Source organism: Amorphotheca resinae (genome assembly GCF_003019875.1).
Source record: "Amorphotheca resinae ATCC 22711 unplaced genomic scaffold M430scaffold_1, whole genome shotgun sequence".
Classification (NCBI taxonomy): domain Eukaryota; kingdom Fungi; phylum Ascomycota; class Leotiomycetes; order Helotiales; family Amorphothecaceae; genus Amorphotheca; species Amorphotheca resinae.
The window spans coordinates 386,456-407,592 of record NW_020194471.1 but is presented as its reverse complement, the minus strand read 5'-3'; the positions used below and the strand labels follow the sequence as shown (position 1 = coordinate 407,592).

General features: G+C 50.8%; 8 protein-coding genes across 8 annotated transcripts; 2 read left to right on the top strand and 6 right to left on the bottom strand.

Moving 5' to 3' along the window:
- Positions 1-43: 43 nt before the first annotated feature.
- M430DRAFT_150631 (hypothetical protein) lies at positions 44-968 on the bottom strand. The gene is made up of 2 exons (XM_024863177.1): positions 669-968; positions 44-607 (listed from the first exon to the last, which is right to left on the bottom strand). The coding sequence occupies exons 1-2, from the start codon at positions 810-812 to the stop codon at positions 209-211; spliced, it is 543 nt and encodes a 180-aa protein (XP_024724696.1). The 5' UTR covers positions 813-968; the 3' UTR covers positions 44-208.
- A 612-nt stretch (positions 969-1,580) lies between these two features.
- M430DRAFT_46285 (hypothetical protein) lies at positions 1,581-3,315 on the bottom strand (the record flags this gene model as incomplete). Its single annotated transcript, XM_024867833.1, has 7 exons — positions 1,581-1,856; positions 1,906-2,067; positions 2,300-2,318; positions 2,369-2,547; positions 2,616-3,049; positions 3,113-3,190; positions 3,237-3,315. 7 exons carry the CDS (start codon positions 3,313-3,315, stop codon positions 1,581-1,583), a joined length of 1,227 nt encoding a protein of 408 aa, XP_024724695.1.
- A 350-nt stretch (positions 3,316-3,665) lies between these two features.
- M430DRAFT_23651 (hypothetical protein) lies at positions 3,666-4,321 on the top strand (the record flags this gene model as incomplete). Its single annotated transcript, XM_024864942.1, has 3 exons — positions 3,666-3,782; positions 3,834-4,085; positions 4,142-4,321. 3 exons carry the CDS (start codon positions 3,666-3,668, stop codon positions 4,319-4,321), a joined length of 549 nt encoding a protein of 182 aa, XP_024724694.1.
- Positions 4,322-6,689: 2,368 nt separating this feature from the next.
- M430DRAFT_46283 (hypothetical protein) lies at positions 6,690-8,300 on the bottom strand (the record flags this gene model as incomplete). The annotated part of the gene is made up of 4 exons (XM_024867832.1): positions 6,690-7,071; positions 7,261-7,602; positions 7,870-8,109; positions 8,254-8,300. The coding sequence occupies 4 exons, from the start codon at positions 8,298-8,300 to the stop codon at positions 6,690-6,692; spliced, it is 1,011 nt and encodes a 336-aa protein (XP_024724693.1).
- Positions 8,301-10,740: 2,440 nt separating this feature from the next.
- M430DRAFT_37972 (hypothetical protein) lies at positions 10,741-11,412 on the bottom strand (the record flags this gene model as incomplete). The annotated part of the gene is made up of 2 exons (XM_024867202.1): positions 10,741-10,924; positions 11,279-11,412. The coding sequence occupies 2 exons, from the start codon at positions 11,410-11,412 to the stop codon at positions 10,741-10,743; spliced, it is 318 nt and encodes a 105-aa protein (XP_024724692.1).
- Positions 11,413-13,064: 1,652 nt separating this feature from the next.
- Positions 13,065-14,600, bottom strand: M430DRAFT_23649 (hypothetical protein; the record flags this gene model as incomplete). The annotated part of the gene is made up of 3 exons (XM_024864940.1): positions 13,065-13,378; positions 13,531-14,450; positions 14,536-14,600. 3 exons carry the CDS (start codon positions 14,598-14,600, stop codon positions 13,065-13,067), a joined length of 1,299 nt encoding a protein of 432 aa, XP_024724691.1.
- A 902-nt stretch (positions 14,601-15,502) lies between these two features.
- On the top strand, positions 15,503-17,902 carry M430DRAFT_14459 (hypothetical protein; the record flags this gene model as incomplete). Its single annotated transcript, XM_024862897.1, has 3 exons — positions 15,503-15,984; positions 16,196-17,317; positions 17,371-17,902. 3 exons carry the CDS (start codon positions 15,503-15,505, stop codon positions 17,900-17,902), a joined length of 2,136 nt encoding a protein of 711 aa, XP_024724690.1.
- A 1,504-nt stretch (positions 17,903-19,406) lies between these two features.
- Positions 19,407-21,003, bottom strand: M430DRAFT_46282 (hypothetical protein; the record flags this gene model as incomplete). The annotated part of the gene is made up of 6 exons (XM_024867831.1): positions 19,407-19,540; positions 19,692-19,758; positions 19,866-20,185; positions 20,263-20,433; positions 20,581-20,793; positions 20,886-21,003. The coding sequence occupies 6 exons, from the start codon at positions 21,001-21,003 to the stop codon at positions 19,407-19,409; spliced, it is 1,023 nt and encodes a 340-aa protein (XP_024724689.1).
- Positions 21,004-21,137: the final 134 nt, after the last annotated feature.

The following is a 21,137-nucleotide window of genomic DNA, read 5'->3' as shown; positions in this document are numbered from 1 at the left end:
TAATATCCTTGAACTCTCCAGAAGTACTAATTTGGAATTGACCATTGATTGTCATCTTGCATTCAGCTAAAATCAGTAGACAAGTGTCAGAAAGCCTGGAAGTGCCTACGTACAGCAACACTTAGTACGGTTGCAGAGCAGGTATGTTCAGTCAACGTTCTGCAATGTTCAGACGATACAAGCTCTCTACATCTTCAACTAGCTGCGTCTATTCTTGTCCGTTGTCGAACCTGAGGTGTCCAATATTCATCCACGGACCTTCTGCTCTAGGCAGCCCGAGGAACAGAAAGAATCTTGCAGTCTCGAAGACCTTTATCACAACCAGGATTTCTTCGGCGGTCAACGTGATGCTATCTCCTTTTGTCGTCTGTCCGTTTGCCATTCTGTCACCGCCGAGCTTGGCCTTTGAAAGACGCAGGAATACCAACGAATAAGCCAACTCTTCCTGCCCTCCTAGCTGCAAGTGTTGAACCGAGCTGTCAGCAAACTTTTTGAAAACTATCAACTCGATTTCCGCAAAAGTGTCTCCCTCTCCACGGTTCTTTGCTGCAATGAGCTTGAGCAAAAAGTGTTTGATAGCTAACCGAGCAAGGGTGTTTCTAGTGGCCTATAGAAGAATGTGATCATTAGTTGCTACACTCTTGACGCGCTGGCTGGAGAGTACTTGCCTCCACCCGAATAAGGGTATCAGGGTTCTCAAGTGTGATAGTTAGGGCATCATTCTTGCTTTTGTTTCTGTTCTCCCTTGCCTTTCCCTCTCCCTCCCCCCCTGGCTTCTCTTGGCTGTTTGCCTCATGTCCTTGTTCACTCATTATGTCTGAGTGGTTGAGATAATAGAGAAGAGGCGGTCCAAGGGGTTTTGCCAGTAGATATCTCGCGGACCCCGACAAGAATAGTATTCGTCAGAGAGGGAGAAGATCTAGATCTTAGAGGCAGGATATCGTTCTCTCGCAAAGGTCGATGATAAGGCCGCGTTGAGACAGAAGGGAGGTAGTACTGTCTCACTGATATTGTCGTGTGAAGAGCAGTGTTGTGAATAGACTGTGAGGATCAGTATTGTGTTGACTTTACATTGAACTTCAAAACAGCGGGAATTGAGCGCGTACCTTGTCGACTGCTCTCGACTTGAAGATCCAAAGCAATCGAATTGCGAAGGACGCAAAGAGCAAGTGACCCGATTGTATCTGAATCAAAACAGCTGGGATGAAGCAAGTGTGCAGGTAAGCTGTCTTCGATCTGGCTCTCCTTCGTATGGAGGTAAACGTGACTGGGCAACCCACACGCACTCTCGAGAAAAGTGATATTTCTGCCAAGACAATTTCCCAAGGAACATACCTAAGCAATACCTACTTTCAAGGTATAACCTAAAAGGGTTAACGAGCTCAAACCGATAATCGGAAACTGTTTGATCGCTACTATTCCAGAACAATACCAATCATTCATGCAATACCTAAGAGGGAGCTTCCAGCACCAAATAGTAGCAATAGGGAGGGAGCACTATACTCCACGACATTTATGATAGGTACACCAAGAAAGAACTTTTGTTTACCCGTTACCAGACTTCTGCTTCTATTTCATCATTACGCTAACGCCTTCTTCAACACCGCAACCTGCTCGAGAATGCATTTCCTAGCTGTACCACCTGGAGCTGATCTCATCTCCACCGACTTCTCGTAGTCAAAGCATTCAACTATATCCTCCTCAAAGCGCGCGTCGATCTTCTTGAATTCTGAGACGCTCATCTTGTTCATTGCCGTTCCCGTTCTTTCCGAGTAGGCAACGCATTGTCCCGAGATATGATGAGTGGATCGGAAGTCAACTCCTTTTCTGACGAGGTAATCAGCCAGGTCGGTAGCCTAGTGCTTTGTTAGTTATGTTACTTATGAATTGGATCGATATACGTACCAGCATAAACGGATCAAGCGCAGCCTTCATCCTGTCTGAGTTCGTTGTAAGCGTGCTGAAGACACCAGTAGCAATTTGGATACTGTCAGAGCAAGTTTTTACGTGGTCAAGCATGGGCTCCAAGCTTTCTTGAAGATCTTTGTTATATGTCGACGGCAGCCCCTGTTAGACTGAGGTTAGCAGGTGGACAGTGAGATTTTGAGGGGAGAGAAGAAATATTACCTTTAGGGTCATCATGAAGCCAGCCATCTGTCCAAAGGCTCGTCCACTCCTCGAGAGAGTCTGGGTTCTTCTTTTGCGGCATAAGAGAGCTGCCAGTTGAGCTACCGATAGGGTTAGCTGGAGAGTCCTTTTGCCTGAAGATGGATACTTACTAGGCATCTGCTAGTTTGACAAATGAAAACTCTTGGGTACTAAGCTTCTGTTAGAATATGCTTGATGTGTGAGGGAGAGTGCGGCAAACCTGTAGATAATAAGATCCTCCGCCCATCTCGACATATGTGTCATCATCATCGACCCCCATTGCATAGCCTCAAGGACGAAGTCTCTTGAGCTCACCGCTGCCATGGAATTCATCAATAGTCCCTCAAATCCAAGCTCCTTAGCCATCTGCTCCCTGTCAATGTTGAAAGGGTTTCCGGCCTGTAATAGGATCAGTATCATCATCTCCAGTCGATAGTCGATAGTCGATTATCATGGAAGAGGCTTACAAGAGCGCCGCAGCCCAATGGGCTCAAATTTACACGAGCAATGACTTCCCTCAGTCTGTCGAGATCAGACTGAAATGCCATACCATCTGACAGCAACCAATGGCTCCACCTAATGGGTTGTGCGCGTTGCAAATGGGTGTATCCAGGCATGATATAATCAATCTCCTGTTCTGCTCTGGCAGTAATGACCTTTAAGAAGTTAATCAAGAAACCTTCGATTTTCCTTAGCTCGTCCCTCAACCATAATCGCATATCAGTAGCAATTTGCTCGTTTCTGCTGCGGCCAGTGTGTAGCTTTCCAGCAATATCCTTGCCAATGATCTCACCCAATCGGCGCTCATTCGCAGTGTGAATATCCTCATCGACTCCGGGAACGATCTTGAATGTTCCGGCAGCCCATTCTTCCTCGACCTTCTTGAGGCCTGACTCAATTGCTGAGAACTCGGCAGCGCTCAGAATTCCGCCCTTGTGATTTGCGCGGGCTCATGGAATGCTACCCAGGATATCTTGCGTATGTAAGGCCCGGTCATAATAGATTGATTCGTTATATGAGACCATGAGAGGGTCAAGACCGCCTGCGCCAGCTGTTAGTATAAAGTCATATCTCAGATCAACAATGACTCAACCCCGTAAAGCGTCCTCCCCACAACATGTTCTCTCCGGGCTTACTGCCTGGGGCTCTAACTTCTTTTGAGGCCATGGTTACAAGTCAATTGGTCGTATGCGGTTTGGGTTGGGAAAAAGGACTTATGTGGAATCACAAGAGAATGAGGAGAGTTGTGTTATTGAGGCCTGTCGTTGCGAACCGGACGTACCTTAGGGTACTAGGTACTTATCACACGATAAGAAAATTTACACCTGAAGAATTGGTGAGGCAGGGATTTGTTCTGCTTCAGCCTTGTTCGCTTGCACATGACTTCATCGGCGGTGCACGACACCTCACCACTTGTCTCTAGACATCACGATTCTTCTCTATCATTTTCGAGAAAGATCCTGCGTACATTCACATACCGTCAACTGATAATATTACCTATACTTGCCTACTCAGCTATGTCTGTTTCCTTTCCAAATGTTTATACCCACCGCAAGGTCGCCGATACTGCCTCTAAGCCATGCGAACTTTGTTACAAGCCAAGCACAAGCGTTCTGGTGACTCCGGAAAATAAAGTCTGCGTGAACCTTCAATATTAGTCTACCACTGTGCTCATTCCACTATAGGACTTTTTCTTTGTATGCCCCGGTCATCTCAAAGACAAAGGTTTTTGCAGCCCCATAATAGACGAGGCTGCGGTGGCAGCCAAGAAAAAGAAGGAGATGGAAGCCGAGATAGAACGAGTCAAGAAAGAGTTTGAAGAGAAGCAAAAAAAGAAGAAGGAAAAAGAGAAGGAGAAGGAGAAGGAAAAAGGAAAAGAGAAGGAAAAGGACAAAAATAAGAAGGATGACGAAAAGGACAAGAATCCCGAGGAGAAGGTTGGGAGCTTTCCTACGGCTTATCCTGGATATTTGAACTAACCATATATACGCAGAAGAAGACTGACGAGGCTGGAGCCGTTGCACCAGAAGAAGAGCCTCGGATTTTCTCTCTGAAAAAGGCCTTCTATTCACAACGATTGGACAAGAAGAGAAACGCAGAAATCGCAAAACGAAATCGAGAACGGCTCCAAAATCCAGATTTCTTCCCTTCAGTTCCCAAAGACCTACCTTAAAACTCTCTGGATCCGGCTTGAGTAAACCTCGCTGGCTTAATCTCTGTGTGAAAGCGGTCTCTTTTTTGGAGCAGATCACGTCACTTGGTCATTCCTTGCTGCCTACCTTAGGTACCTACCTATACCAGGCAGGCTTTGCATTGAGCAATCTTTCGCTCCAAGAAGATCTCTTCCCAACAACCTATGGCTATACCGGGCTCACTGTTAAAGAGAACCCTGTGGGGCTGTCCGCTTTTCTTGCCAAAAAAATTCCCTTTCAAGAGAATGGTCATGAGGCAGAAGCACGCTCAACTCCATCAGATTCAGCCGACGTGACATATTATTGCATCTGGAGAAATCGGACAGTCTTCCTTCTTACTGGGGTATGTTGTGCTTACTGCATAACGTCTATCTAGGCTGGCGCCCGTCCTGCATCTCAGTCCGGGTATGGATGTGTCGCTGTGGTCAGAATTTGACCGGTCTCCTTGTATCTTATCCTGACAATCGAAAATTGCTCATCGATGACCTCGCGATAGTTTCCAGTCTTGGACTGAACAATCCTTTCCAGAGAGCGATTCGAGCCTCTTTATCGAGTACTTCGTATCCCGCATTTCGCTCTGCCCTACGGCTTCTGAAATACGGCGTGACACTATTTGAACGGCCAGGCCTAGAGAGCATGTTACAACATGCACATATCATTCTACAGCCCATAATATTTTATGAGGTATCAGCTCTCACCAGTTGATCAGTTTCATCCAGCCTTCCGTCTAGGCTAAGGTTTCGCTTCGAGGCTGTGTCCGGGTCCTTTAGTGCTTACTCCTTTACGATATTAACCCACTCGAATTCTACTGGATAAGCTCCGCTGTGCCTCCAACGGCTATCTGAATACCAACAAAACCCCGCCTGTCAGCAATCGATGTGATGCTTCCGCATGAACGAGAATCATACATCCCCTCACCAATAGGTTGCAGACATCTCCATTGAGGACACAGACCGATTAGCAGATATGGTAGGAATATCATGGATCTTCTAGGCTGCGAGGCTTGCTTGCATGCAACGTATCCGCGTGGATTTAGACAAGGTTTGCGAAACCCCAGCCAAGTTAGCTAAACACGGCACATGGTCACAACTTGGAGCAGGCATGGGCTCAGAGATTGCACATAGATTTGTACAGTTCTCTCTACCCCGCATATCTCACTGCAGGAGAATGCGGTCATGCATGATTCCATCATCAGCCAAGCGTCTCACAATGCAACGTTTGCAAGTTTTCTTATCTCATGTATCATATGTTACGCCGACTTATCATATAGCTACCTTCTCATCTCACCCCGCACCACAAGCCCTCTCAGCCCTAAAGCCACCATAGGCTAGCGAGTATCTTCTTCTACCACCATCCCCTTCTCGAACCCTTCTACCGGAACGATCTGCTTGTTCCCTTCTCTCCACGCACAACCAGGCTGTGTCTTAGGACTGATTCGCAAGAGATGGGAACACACTCTCTCAACACCCCCATCCCAAATCGGAAGTCCGCAGCTTGCAATTAGTCAAATTCCCTACACCGCTCTGTGGTTCTTTCTCAGCTTATGCCCCATCTCTCATGCCGTCAAAACCCCTTCAAGTACTGCATTCATCCTGTCTATGGAGGCGCAGGAAAAAGCATCCTAGCTTTGTGATAGGCGTTCCAGAAGCGGTGGCCTGCAGATATCTTCTCGCGTGGTGTTGGTGGTAGGGTTACCTCTCAGAGGTACCGTGCAGCATCCGTATCTTCCCCGAGGTAGCAGGTTCTCCCCGTCTTCACGTACAGTAGGTAAAACGTGCTATCTTCTTCCGCTATGCCTCTCATATGTTACGGATGGATGTAACATTGGAATCGACTTGTACTCCTTACCCGTGTAACTACAAACATGCTCACCAAGCTACCGAGAGACTTGGATTTGCTATTGCTTTCTCGCACAGGTATCCACCGTCCCTCGTAATGCATGTCATTGTGTATGATTAAGAGAGGAGAAAATCCATCGTTTCATTTCTCAAGATTGGGACGTTCATCCCGGCGTCGAAGCGGGATTACTGGAAATGGGTGATCGGAAGTCTGGAGCCGTTTGGTTCTTTAGCAGGAGGTTTGCTTAAAATATTTGGTGGATAGAAAGGTATAGGGGAGGGATTAGCATGTTTGGAGGGCTTGCGTCCTGACGTGTCCGCGCGCGGGGTTTGGGAGGGTAAGAGGATGGGATCTATGACAAGATTGAGACGACAAAACAGAGAATTTGCTACTGCAGAAATGAACATATTTCATTGAGATCCCAATACCCTTCTAGAGGGCTCGACTATCTCCATAATCCGATAGCGGCATATACTATACCCCTTGCCATTCCACTCATCTCAAACCCCATCACAAATTCTCCTTTTCCCTCATCCCAGGCGGTAATCTAATACCTCCTCCCCCTTCCGCTCCCACCCCCTTAACCTCCCTCTTCTTAACCGCCTCATCCACCCTCGCCTTCTGCAAACTGAAGGCCGGGCACACCCAGACATTGCAGCTGCAGCGGAGACCCTGCCATGCGTAGCGACCGAGCTGAGCGCCGCATTTCGGATTCGGACATTCGAGACGGCCTTGCAGCAGGCCTTGCTCGAGGGCCGGTCGCATCCAGGAGAGAGGGTGCAGGAAGTGGTTGGTGCAGATGCTGTGGAGGGCGGAGGGGGGGAGTGAAGGGCTGTGTTTTGGGGGGGTGGGGAGGTGGGGGAGGAGGTAGGGAGTTGTGGCTAGTGTTCGACTGTGGGAGGGGAGGGGAGGGTTAGCTTCATCTTTTGTTCTATGCATGAATAGAATAAATGGGATAAATGAATGAATGAATGGTTCTTGGGAAATAAATTCCTCCTACTTGGAAAGAAAGAACGTTTTCGATATAAGTAGTTCAAAGAGGAAAAGGTGGTTAAGAGGGTAAGAATAGGAGTAAACATACCGACACTTCCTACATCTCAACTCCACCTCCCTATCCCTAACCTCTCCCTCCTGCTGCACCTCCTCATCTTCAAACCTAACTCGATCCGGCGCCATCCCAGCCGCAACCGCCAGGTCCACCTCGCGCTGGAAGAGCCACCGCTGATACTGCGGATGGTTCTTGATATCTCGTGGACAGCCCATGTTCTTATAGAGTTCTAGCTGCTCCATGAAGCCCTCGTTGGGCTCGGCTATGGGCCGAGTTTGTCGGACGAGGTCTAGAGCGGACTCTACTGTGTGGTGAGGGTATTGCCGGAGGAGGTAGGCAACTACGACCGTTACTGAGCGGGACTTGCCCATGGCGCTGAAAATACGGTTAGCGATTTGGCGTGAGTAAGACAGAAGAGAAATGAGATCTTAGGGATGGTTCGAAGGAACCGGTAGCTAAAAATTTGTAAGATAGAGAGTAGTGAAGCATCACTAGACTTCCCAACCTCAACCACAATTCTCAAAACCTAAACCAGCAACGAGAACCCCCCCAGCATCCGTATCCAATTGCAATCCCCAGACCTACAAATCCAATCGCACAACACCACCAAACAAAACAAGGAGAAAAGAATAGCGAACTCACCAATGAACCAAAACCCTCCCCTCCTTGCCACCCTTCCCCTCCTTCAACGCCCTCTCAATCCAGCTCCCCGTCCTCTCAAACTCCCCCAGCAGATCCTCGTCCGCCACATCATCGACATCGATACCGAGATGCTCGTACTTCTCCCAGTCCTCGAACTCTGTGAAGTCGTACTTCAGCACCGAGACCACGTGCGTGATGCCGTGCTTGGCCAGCGCGTCTTTGCGCCGGAGGGTGAAGATCCTAACTGTGTGTTTAGTGTCGGGTTCTTGGAAGTGAGGAGGGGAGAGGAGAGTTGGGGGGGAGGAGTGAAGAGGAAGAGGAAGGGGAAAGGGGGAATCACGTGCGTGAGGGGTTTGGCGGGGGGAAGACAAGAAGGAAACTCACCCGCCAACATATAGCTCGTCGTCTCCAGGCACGCGTGAGAGCGCCATGTATAGAGGCGGAGGTCTGTAATCGACCTTTTCTGTAGTTTGCCGCTTTTCTGTAGTGCCTCCCCCCAGGATATTCTTCCCAGCCCTCGCCACCGATTTACCCCACGTCTTGATCTTTCTGTGCACTTTCTCAGTACGGGAGGATGAAAATCCTCTGCCAAATTCTTGGGCCTTTTCTGGAAGTCGATGAACGGCCTGGATAGGGGGGGAACGTCAGGTGATCAGATGTCTTGGTGGGTGGAGTGCAAGGGTCCTGTACCTATTATTATTGATGGAGTCTCCATATTCACACTGGAAATCGCGAAATCTTGATAGACAGAAAAAGTGTGTGCCTGAGGCATTAATAAATAGGTACCTTATATGTGTCGCTTCTGAGATCTAAGGCACCAACTTCCCCTGAAAACTCTCCTCAAGGCTCAAGTCGTCAATCAAGTCAAGAGGCAGAGAGCAGGGCAGGGCAACGCCTTGCAAAACCCAACCCTCCCCACCCACGGCCAACCGCCCCAATCCGGGGGTCCTCAAAATCCCCAGTCCGAAGGCCTGGACCATTGGAATCCGCACTGGGTCCTTATTGCGGGTACCGGCTACCAGGTTACCAACTTCTTGCTCCGTAAGTACAAACCTTACGAGGCCGAATTACCTCCGTTCGAGGTTCAGAGCACGGAGTTGCAAGTTCCTCTCTCGCATCCCCTGGATCAATCAAGGAGCTGTATGCAATCCCGGTAATTATGACATATATAGGAGCAGACAGGTAATGTCCGACGGAGAGCTAAGCGACGCGCAATCTTTGCCTCGAGGATGATCCATAAAAGGGGAGGAATTACAGAACCATATGATATGGTAGGATCATTAAGCTTCGGAGTTCTGACATGACGAATTGCCACCTCGTGTTGACGGGCCTTCTGTGGCTTTGCGGCCGCCATCAAATCACAGCGATGGGAAACTTGTGCGACGCCTGGCTGGAGCGCCACACTGCTCTTGCATTCAGCTCAAACCTCTTGGATACGTGGGATTTTCCTGGTTATTGCCACTCTTGTTTTGACAACTTGTCACACTTCATACTCCAGAGGTTGGGGGAGCTGGACTCAACTTCCTGGATGGCAAACAAGAAGCAAGAGACAAGAGACCAGAACCAGAAACAAAAGACCAACCAGGTTTCTGCAACGCCCGGATTATTACCTATTCTAGGAACGCGGGATGTCAATCCTCTCACGTTGAAGCCGAGGCTTTCGCTCTCAAGTTCCAGGGAGCCTGCCTTGGAAAACCGCCTCCGCAAGGCACCTCTTTATCAATTTTATCTGGAGCCACTAGACCGTCGGCTCGGGGAAGCTATGTAACCCAACATTTGATTGATGGATTGCTGGCCCTACGGCCAGGTGAAAGTTGAAACATAGCCTTAGGATCGGCCTCCGCATTCCTCGCACTGTCGCAGCCTCGTTGTGATTACACGTTGTTTCTCCCCCTCCTCGCGTGGAAGCGCACTTCATTCGCCCACCCCCTGCCCTCCTCCCTGCCTGTGAAGAAAGTTGAGCTGTCATCGATTGGGGCTATGCAAGTAATAATCTGGGAACGGTGAACGACGCCACTGTGATTGTGAAGGGCTGTTGAGACGGGGACGAGTCGTCACGTTCGACGGTTCGACTGTCGCCTTGGAGCAATTCCTAATGCCGCATTGCCGCTTCTACTACCCGGCGCTGCTTACGTCTTTGCCCACTAAGCTGAAGAATTAGCTGGAGAATTAGTACTCGTACGGAGTAGACTCGTCCTTGAAAATGTGAGGCGTGACGATACGCGATATGAGGGTGCTGCGGCACTAGAGCCTTACGAGAAATACTCCGTAGGACTAAGCACTTGGCTCGCCTCGCTATGGTGATCCTTGACGGCCCGCGGAGATTCGGAGATTCCAGATCCTCCAGGCCTTTCTCCCGTTGAAGAACGGCGTACAGAACTTGAGTCTTAAGGTAGTCACGATGCTGCTACTATAGTAGTACTCGCCATACTATTCTAGAGCCTATCGTCCGTACACGAGCCATCTGGGAGGGGAGCTTTGCGTTAGCTTTGCGGATGTACTCCGGAATGATAGCCAGCTAGTCTAGGCGGGAGTCTCGCAGGCTAGCGGAGATACCAGATGTTTGGGTCCTGATAGGATCTCAGGATCTGTCACTTTCTTCAAGGCGATATCGACGGGTTTGCGCGCGGCAAGAAAATAGAAGTAGGGTACAATGTGTGTGTACAGCACCGCAACCCCGACAGTTGTGATACACGTCATGTCGGTGACTTTCATGCTTTATACCTTACCTACGGGGGGAACATCATTCTACAGTAGTGCCCGACGAGACATTGCTGAAGCCAAAGAAGGAGTTCATGATATCCAGTCAATCAGCGAGCGATCTCTATTTTGAGTACTCCGTATAATAGTATACCCGCCGTAACCGTGCAACTAATGCGCCTTGTGCATCGAATCGAGAGATGGTTCAATTGCCTCGGGGTTTGGAAAGCTTTCAGCCCTGACGGTCCATGTGCCACCTCTTTGCCCGTCTGGGTAGCTGAAGATCCGGCTGGTATAGTCTGGTATATGACTAGGCGCAACATGGTCGAAGCTGATGATCCAGACAGATGGGAAGCTGACATCGATCAGAGAAAATAGCAACAACTTGATCAGGACCTCTGTACTGAAGCTCGATCCATTCGCTGGCTGAGGAGGGGAACCATACACGAACTAGGGCCGTCTGCTTCCAATGAAAATCGGCAGATGCAGGATGCAAGGCGGGCCAGGATTTCAGCCTTGACACTTGTATATATATCCGCTCGGGCCTCGTCACATCTAGTGCCCTTGATTGGATGGAGTGGTTTGGAAGTATCCTCCCGTGTTGCACGGGGTTGAGGGGAAAGGAATCGACAGGTTCGAGGCTTGCTGCACTCTCTCTGCCTTGCGTCGCCTTCCGCTTGCGTTGGTTCGGGGTAGGTAGCTATCATACCGGCGAGTAATCAATGACTTTGAAGTAATTGTGAGAATGGAATCACCCTTCAAGATTACCCCATAGAACTGGGCCCAATTATGAAATGCTGCGGCGCTGCAAAGAATAGCATAAAGGCTCGGTCTCTTCGCCATCACATCACTAATCGGTGAGAAGGCTGACTCGGCCTTGGGAAGAGGCCGGGCTCCAGGGCTGAGGGGTCGTGCTCTTCCCGTGCCGTCATTGTTGCTGCTATCCGCAGTCTCATGCAGGCTGCTACTGCAAACAACCCTCCCGGCTATCCGTGCTGTTGCAACTCAGCATGTTTGCTCGTCCGCAGCACCATGATAATACGAAGGATGCTTCTGTCGCACCCTACCTACATACAGTAGCATCGTCTTCTCTCAACGGTCGATTATCCCCGTGACGGCACTTCAACAACGACCCTGAGAGTAGTACGTGATCCCCCGAGGAATGTTCACGCCGCGGGGACACAGAAAGGCGGCGGGAGGGGACGGAGTAGCTTGTAAGTCAAATTAGAGTTCAAGGTGCTGTGCCGCGAACTTGCGGGCATCGGTAATCAAGCACCCTGCCTCCCCTCTATTCCGTACTGATTCCGTGAATCGCGCTTTATGGCATCGTAGCCTCTCGCTGCCGACGGAGTAGATCGGCAAGTATCTCGAGGCTCTTGCATTTATTCACTACGTAAGTACTGGCTGGATGATGTGCGATTCAGCCACGGCCGTTTTGACGTGCATACGCAGACCTATGAGGCAAGAGATATCCTAGATATCCTGGTTTGACATTCTGACGAGGCGGGGCAGCGCATCTCATTCCGATTATCGAGCATCACAGGATCTCGATTCTTACCCCCTCTCTCTCTGCTCAGTACTGGAGATATCTGTGTCGATCTCGCTGCGACAGGGGTGATTCCAGGACACAAGATGCTGCCCAAAGATAGGCTGGCAAGGCTGTCAAGGCTGCATCGTCAGTTGTTTATACCGACGACCCCGGCGGCGTGCTGTTACCTAACCAGTGTTGGAAAGAGGCGTAGATGAGGTTGCATTGTGAGACTCGAAGGATTACGGAGTATTGATATTGTCCACCGAATGTGCCCTTCCATGAATTGGAGATAGTCGAAGAGGGAAATACAATGCAAGAAGAAAGCCACCGAGTGTGCCCTTCCATGAATTGGAGATAGTCGAAGAGGGAAATACAATATAAGAAGAAAGTTGCCCTTACGTCGCCCGGTGCGTTGAACTTTGAAAACGGTAGCTTGACTTCTACTGTATCGCCATGCACTGTCCCGTCCAGAAGACCCGTCGGGTAGAAATTGTACCCAAGTTCCCGAAAGACGCAAGAAAAGCATATCTTTATCCACCGAGGCATGTTTGAGAAATGTATAAGACCAGGTGACAGGTTATGAGGCGCGCTCGCCACCGATTCGTAGCCCGGTCCCAATGAGAGAATCCTCTGACTCCAGCGCGGAAGTGGCACTGGGTTTTCATGCACAATCTACTGTACCAGAGTACTACCTGGTTCACGCGCTGGGTGGCGGCGCAGCGACAGGAGGGTACATGAGGTAGGCAATAATTACCTCCGTAAGTCATGTACAGCGGTAATGCAGCCTGCAAGCCCCAAGGCTGCAGGTGCACGCGGCATATCGCTCAGCACAACCTGGTGGGTTGATTGGATGGTGGGGGGTTGCTCTCGTAACCCAGTCGGGCAGCAGCACTGGCTGCAAATGCTGCAAATGAGGGGTATGTCCAGATCGATAGGCTCCTCTCTTCTTCAAGATGCGCAGGAATCAGTTAGACTTTTCTCCTCCTGCCATTGCTTCTCTGCGTGGACCGGGATGGACGGGGCGTTGCGGTGAGCGAGTCCATAGTACGTCGCTTGTATATCGAAGAAGGATCAAACCGTATACTAAGTAAGGCCCAGGGGCCGTACGGTAATAAGATGTCATCCCGCCGAGCGGCCGAGGCCACGCACGCAACAAATCTCCAGTGCTCCACACAGCCGCCGGCTCGCCCCCTGACCGACCTGGCCCTATGGCCTGAACATGCGCTGTAGCGTGGGACAGTGGTACTGGACGTACCGCCGCTCGGGGCGAGCCAACTACTGTACAAATGAGGCAGCTCACTTGATATAATCCCTACTCCGTACAGGGCGCACCTCAGGACCGCAGGAGCAGGCAGGTTCAGAGGAAGAGTATGCTGCAAGACGCTGGCAGAATGGCAAATCAACTACTGACCGATGGGCGGAATACGTACCTCCGCACTTGTACCTCCCACTATTGAGCCTCGGTCGATAGACCATCGACCATAGGCTGGGCCACACAGGAATGGACTGGTTGTGGCTTTTAGCGGGCCGAGGGTGTTGAGGCGGTACAGTACACAGTCCGCAAGTATTCCGGAAGGATCGTCTGTTGAGTTGAACTACCTTACCCACGGCCGCTCCTCTGTTGTCTCGGCCGGGTGCAACCTTGCGAGGAATAAAAAGGAAGGGAAAGGCTTGAGCTAGGGGATGTAGGGCTGAAGGATTTGCCATTATTGAACGGCCGAAAGGCCCGCGCAGTATCGGAGAGGGCCTGAGCGAAGGGCTGCCACAGTAGTAGTAGTCAGTACGGAGAACAGAGTAGCAGTAGTAAGAAGGGAACCTGCTGTAGCGAGTTGGACTCCCTGTCCTTGCCCATCCCTGTCCGCCTGGCTGGTAGAGCTGTCGTCTGAGAGAGGAGGCGGGTATGTATGCGAAGTGTGGGATGTGTGGGATGTGTGGGATGTATGGGGTGTATACGTAAAGCACGGATGGCAAGGAGGCACAAAAGGCTTGACCCGCCGCAGCCCGCAAAGAGAGAGCAAGATGGCTTGACGGCGCGCTGGAGGAGAACTGGAGGAGGCAAGGTTTGGTGGGGAGGGCATGACTGGTGAAGAAGTTGTGCGGGAAGAACAGAAGTAACAGCCATCTGCTCTGGAAGAACAGCTCTATGAGGAGGGGAATAGGGCAAGTGATATGGAGGACTACTCCGTCCTCTGTCAAGCTCTTGGACAGGTAGGTCACTTGGAGGAATATGCAGAACGGGAGGTCCAGATGGAGAAGAGATGGGTTCGTCAAGCTTCTTATTGTTGTAGCTATTCGCGGGGTCAGACCTCCTATAGGGTCTTCCTCCCCAAACCACTCCCTCCACGCCTGGCTGCAACAAGTCTCAAGAGTCAAGACAAACAATCTATACTGAGCTCTGCGCACTTCCTGTGATGCTGCAATTCTGATACTCACACCCTCCTGGTCCATCAACCGCCATCCGCCCCTGTCCTGCCATGCCCATGCCCATGCCCATGCGCATCCCTACGGAGTAATACCAAGTCCCTGTCTCCCTGCTGCTCCCGGGGTCCCAGGGGTCCCAGGAATCCCAGCAGAACTGCGACTCGCGGTACAACTTCTCTCTCCCTACAGTGGGCGGCTGGCCTCTTCGAGTTGTGTGTCTCTATGTACTGTACGTCTCTCTCTCTCTTGACATACAGACGACTCGCGGCTGACCTTGTCCGCACAGGAATCCTCTGCCGTACCTCCTCGAATCCTCCCCTTACCTTACCTTCTCACCTTCTCACCACCTGCTCACCGGCTCACCTAATTCCTGACCAACTCAGCCCGGTCAGCTCGAAGTCTCCCGCTATTACGGAGTACCCAGGTCCCAGCCTGGCCGATTGACGACTTAACGCCGACAGCGCGGGCCTTACCATTCATTTCTTACCACGCTTCTCTACCGTCCCCGTACCGCTCCAGCGACCGCTCGACCTACCCACACCCGCCGTCCCCTACCAAGCACTCCTCTGCCTTATTCCTCTGTTCCGCACCTCCTCCTGGACACCAACAACCCGCCGCTCTCCTCTCCTCCTCTCCTCCTCCCTCCCCTCCTCCCGCTCTACCAACCTCCCCCCCCCCCCATATCCTCCCTTCTTTTTCCCCTCCCCCCTCCCACATCCCCTCGTTTCATGCTTCAATGACATAACACTCTCTCCCACTGGCGGATCTTTACTTTCTCTACCCCCCCGCCTCCCTTTCTTTATTGTATATTTCTTTCCGCAGCTAGATATATTCATGTTTCGCCTCCGTCCCTCCTCTCTCCCCGTCGGCCTCACCGAGCTCAATCGCCCCCTCTGGTTTTAGACTTTCTAGAAAAGTCGCGGCAGGAGATACGCGGTGTTCTCGGGGCCCTGACCAGTGGCGAGTGATTCAGTGTTCGCAATGGACATTCCTCACCGCGGTGCAAGGCCGCTGGCCCTACCCGAGATCTGCGTCCATGACTCGAACCCGTCGGATCGATTTCGAGGTCCGAGCAGGACCACTTCAATCTCGTCGCCTTCGACCTCCTCCGGGCCAATGTCAATACCGAATGCCAGGGACCCCGTCCCTCCTCCACTGCCACCGCCAAAGTACCTGGCGGACATTGCGGATGGTGGAAACAATGGCCCAGATATTGCGTGGCAATGGGGCAACTCCCGCATGGATGCCGAATGGGGGACGTCTTCTGTGACGCCCGGCTCGAGTTTATATGGGAGTTTCGCGAGGAGGAAGAGCGGGGTGTGCGAGCGACCAGAAGCTGCGCGTCGCGCCAGTTCTACCTCGACAATCAAACCAATTCCACATGTGGAGAACCGGGAAAATCCCTTCCCCAGAATAGATGAAGGATACGCAAGTCTCTCGGGCACCAGCATGGACTCGTACAGGTCAGTTGCTCCCGTTTTCTAGCTACAGGTGGACATTTCAAGGCAAGACCGTTCTTTGTCTTGGCGACTCCTAGGAAGCTTGCGAGCAGAATTATCACGGACCGTGATCTCAGGTGTTCGTGGAGGCTTCTAGACTCCAAAATGACAAAATACTTTTACAGAAAAAAGAAAATTTCTTGAAATTACAGCTAACGATGCTCTTCTCCAACAGGTCGAAATATCCTGACCCGTCGCCAGTGAGGTCCGGTTTCCAAAGCTCCGTCCACGACCAGTATCGAAGTAATGCGCAGGCATACGACAAATCATTGTTGCAGAAGTTGGATGCTCGAAGGGGAAGTGACAATATCACCCCGCCGCGAAAATTCTCGACCTCGGCTTTCAGCTCTTCTGCAAATGAGACTTCTCCAACATCACGGATAGCCTTGGAGCAACGACCTCCTGTTCAACTGAAGCCATTGTCTCTGCCAATTACCACAGGGAGGCAAGGCGTAGCAGAAAGTCCACTGGCAAGGTGGACAGAGACCTCATCAGCTGTTTCTCCTGGGTATCCATATCCTAGATTTCCAGGGCATGATTTCAGGTCGCCAAGTGATGCAGCAGATCTTGACAGGTCATCCTACGGCGGGCGATCCGGTAGCATTTCAGTAATGAGTGTGGGAGATGATTCATGTAGTATCACAAGCCGGTCTAGAGACGGTTATGACCGGAGAGTTTCCCCGGATAATGATGTCGATTTTCAGATGGAGGAGGCGGGACTTAGACGTCTTCATATTGAAGACTATACTGGTCGAAATGACCCATACTCACCAGGTGCTACAGCAGGCCAGAAGAGACGAGCTTCATCACCGCCAGTGGATGGTGGTCCCTCGTTGCACACTGTGGGCAGCTCTAGTGATCTTTACCGAAGGCGAGAGTCTGTATCGCGGACTTCACCAAGTCCTCGGTTTCATTCTCTCTCCGGATCAATATCCTCTACGACATCGGGTCCTAGAAGCAACTCGTATGCCTCTACGCTATCAATTGGAGGGAGTAGTATGACTAGTATGAGCTCTTACGGTCGCCTATCTCCTGGAGGTATCTCTCCTGTTCGTACGGACAGTAGCGACTCGCCCTATGCCACGTCTCTATCCATGAACCCCAGCCCCCGAGGGTCTCTCTCGAGACCGAGTCATAACCAAACATTACCTGATAGCAGATCTCTCATGACTTCACGGAGGTTATCAGACAGTATGGCCCATTCAAAGCAAAGCACCGGTCCTAAGATTCAAGGTGTATTCATCTGCGAATGCTGTCCCAAAAAGCCTAAGAAATTCGACACCCAAGAAGAACTAAAGTATTTCGCTCTCCAAACAAGATATATTCATGGTTTCTAATCAGATATTCTAGTGCCCACGAGCAAGAGAAGCAATACGAATGCGCTTATTGTCGAAATCGATTCAAGAACAAGAACGAAGCTGAGCGCCATCAAAACTCTCTTCACCTCCGCCGCCACTCTTGGTCGTGCGCCGCGCTATCGGGCTATGCAGCAGCTTTCCATAACTCTCCAAACCGGCCCAACGAAGCGGATTCCTGTGGGTATTGCGGTGAAGATTTCCCCCGAACTGGTATCTCTTCGCCTTCTCCTGACGGACCCAAAGTCGCGGTAGCAACGGAGCAAGATTGGGAGGTGCGGATAATGCATCTGCAGGAGATGCATAAGTTCAGGGAGTGCAACCATGCGAAGAAGTTTTTCAGGGCAGATCACTTCAGGCAGCATCTGAAACATAGTCATGCAGGCACCAGCGGCAAGTGGACAAATATGCTAGAGAACGCGTGTATGAAGGATGAGCCGCTCCCAGAGCCGATAAGGGGCCACGAGAGGGTAAAACCCGGGGGTGCGCGGGTTGCGAGGATCAATGAGGAAGAGGAAGTTTCGTGATGATCTTCCGACCATGAATGGAGGACCTTCAAAAGGCCTCGGGAAAACTATTCGAAAGCTCGAGATCCGAGAATCTGGAAACCGAAAAGGGCAATGCATGACATGCAGAGAAGGGAGGACATAATCTTAACGGCCATACTCACGATACCCGGTTCGTTCATTGTTTTAAGGCATCGCTTGCATCATATTACGCATCATCATTATCATTATCATCAGCATCGCATTGGCGGCCCTGCAGAGCCGCTCGCACTCGGGCGGTTCTGCAATTCTGTTCTTCCTTTTTATAACTCATTCATATATATCCATTCCGTGAAAGGAAAGGCGGGTGTGGCACACACAACAACAGCACTGCATTGGCGTCAGGACATCTATTCTAGTTCGTTATATTCAAGCTCATCATTCTTATTTATTTCCTGAGAGAGAAGGGAGAGAGAGGGAGAGAGAGCGATCTTATCAATCATAAGGCGGGCACAGGCAACTGGGTTTGGTTTTGTTTTTGGGAATGGGGGTTTTCTTGGCCGGAAGGAGGTCCCAAGAAGACATGATGATCACAACGGGTGATTATATATGTTTTATAGTATCGATCGTTATCGCCCTGCCCGTGCCTTGCGCGCTTGGCGAGAAGGTCTGAATAATGAGATATGATATAATCTTGCACCTAGGTGCAAGTTTCGTTACATACAGTCCGATGTCCGACTATTTCTCATTTCTAATTCAATTCTGAGTTATTCCTCTTGTACTCATAAAACAGAAAACACAGGGGGGGTGGGGGGGAGAAAAGAGAAGAAAAAGACCCCCATTACTGTAAGTACCTTACATATCCATCTATCTATCTACCCAATCCATCTCACCGCCGTCCCCAAAGAAAAAAACAAGAAGCAATCCATTCATTCCAACACAACAAAGCCACCACCACCACCAACCTCGCACCCCGCCGCGCCGCATCGAAAAGCGGCGTATCCACGCATAACCCCGCCGCTTCCAAATTCCAAACCTCGGCCACGCCGTCCCCTCACTCAGACACGGGATCTCTAGGCAACCCCCCCCTTCCAATCTCGCAGTCTTCTGTGCCTCGAAGGATGACCATCCCTGATGAATTTCGGCGAGGGCGGAATATGTCTGGTATGTATGGAACGGGAGGTAAGGGTCGTATGGGATGGGATGGGATGGGATGGGATGGGATGAGGAGTGGGGTTAGGGGGAAAAGGCGAATTATTCGATTATGAAGAGGAGGGGGGGTAAGAGCAGGATAGCACGAGGTATGGATGAATGAGCTAGGAAGAAGATGACGATGGATCATCGAGGACGGGGCGCGCGGCGGTAGGTGATTAGGATTACTGTTGTGTGCCGCAAAACAAGGCCTTACTTGACATGCTTTTGCTCACTTTGCTTACAGAGCTACGAGAAGAAGTAAGTCCTCCGAGAAGAGCGGAATAATCCAAGAATAATCCGATAAAGTTATATTAGTTAAGGTATTGATAGGATCTCGTCAGCGCGAGCGAGCTTAGAAGATAGCCATGGCGTTTGGCGGGCTGCTGACGCCGCCGGGCATATTGAGGGGCATGGAAGTGACAAAGAAGGTGTAGCGGTTTAGCTCGTGGCATGTTCTGGATAGAGCTTCGAGGTCGAAGAGCTCACCTGTGGAGAAGAGGCGGGGTTGGTCAGCTAAGGTAGGTAAGGTATGTACGTATGTACGTATATTGTTTGTTATGTGCTGCTGCATTGAAGTGCGGGTTGCGCGGGGGGGTTGAGGGGTCTGGGATAAAGGGGACAGGGACAGGAGACGAACCGATTGGCATACCCCATCCAGCGAGAAGGTATTCATGCATTGAGATTTCGCCTGGGGTGGGATAGACCTAGAAGCAGAGGTTTCCTGTCAGCCTTCTTTCTCTCCTTGTCGGTCCTGAGACTGCTTGCGATGAATGGAGGGAGGGTGTCAGTCAGAGGTCAATTGGATTCATACCTCCCACGAAATCGCATCCCCCGCTACAGCCGCGATTTTGCTATCCCAGAGCCACTGCAGCAGCTCGATAGAAGCCTCGACGCCAGCATGCGACGGCTCTTTCTGCGCTGCGTACTCGATCTTCTGCTGCTCCGAGAAGGCCTCCCATTCGGGCATCACGCCGATGCGGATGAATAGGATATCGCCCTCTCGCGGCGTCACATTGTAGTGCTTGCACATGGCTAGGATGGCAGAAAATGTGATGCCGTGCGTGGAGAATGTGGAGTAGGTGATGGGTGGTGTTTGGGATGCAGCCCAGCGGGCGTAATCTAGGAGTATTCCTCGGCCCTGGGGTGAATCAGGTCTGTCTGTGACTTCTGGGAGAGTTGTATAGGGGGTCTGGGGTGGCTCGTCATACCTGCTATCCCTTGGGGAGCCCAATGCTGCAGTCCGATACGGTAATTAGAAGGATCCAGGATCTCTTCCTTGGTCGTGCCGCCGTAGAAGACTCTATCTGGAGATGAAGATGAATCTGCTGGATTCCGGGGTTGGGAGTAGTGTCGAAATCCATCCCACTGACTACTCTGTTCTGCAGAGAGCAAAAGTCAATATAAACTTCTCTGAGAAAATCATACCATACCAGATATGACCCAAAATCGACATAGAAGGATGATATTCGGCGCTTGATAAAACATGATCCAAGACAAGCCATAACAAAAAGACACAACAGACTTACGAGGATTCATCTCATAAACATCATCGAAACACGTCCCTAACCCTGTCCCCTCAGGGCCCTCGTTCGCAATAACCTTATGTCTACAGCTCTGTCTCCCATACTGCGAATGCTCCAGCTTCTTCATATTCCATCCTAGACCAACACGTCTGCCATTCCTGATCTCTGATGCTGCGGCCTTGGCCACCACTCCTTCGGTCAGCAGCGAGAGTCTTCCTACATCGCAATTAGTGATTGCCTTTTTTTAAGGGCTGAAATTTTGGGGGTGAGGACTAGGGGGGGAAAAGGGGGAAAAAGGGGGAACACACCAATACCCTCAAGTTCTGAGGATGGAGAGCCGAGCCACACTCGTTTGGGATTGGGGAGGGCAGAAAAGGGGGTCGAGTAGATGGAGGGATCATAACGGGGACTGCTATCTTCTGGCATCTTTGCTTGAAGAGGAGAAACTTCAATTGACCCCGCCATATCAAAGCGCCAGAATTAGAGATAGATGTTCAGGTTCAGGCAAGGCTTCCTCTATGCCGGCTGATTGTCTACCCTACAGGCCAGAGTTCCTCGAC

What these genes read in the sequence shown, in the direction of transcription:
- M430DRAFT_150631 (XM_024863177.1), bottom strand. Translation starts at nt 812, where the DNA reads ATGAGTGAACAAGGACATGAGGCAAACAGCCAAGAGAAGCCAGGGGGG. An exon ending in ATACCCTTATTCGGGTGGAG is followed by an intron (nt 608 to 668) that starts GCAAGTACTCTC and finishes ATTCTTCTATAG; the next exon opens with GCCACTAGAAACACCCTTGC.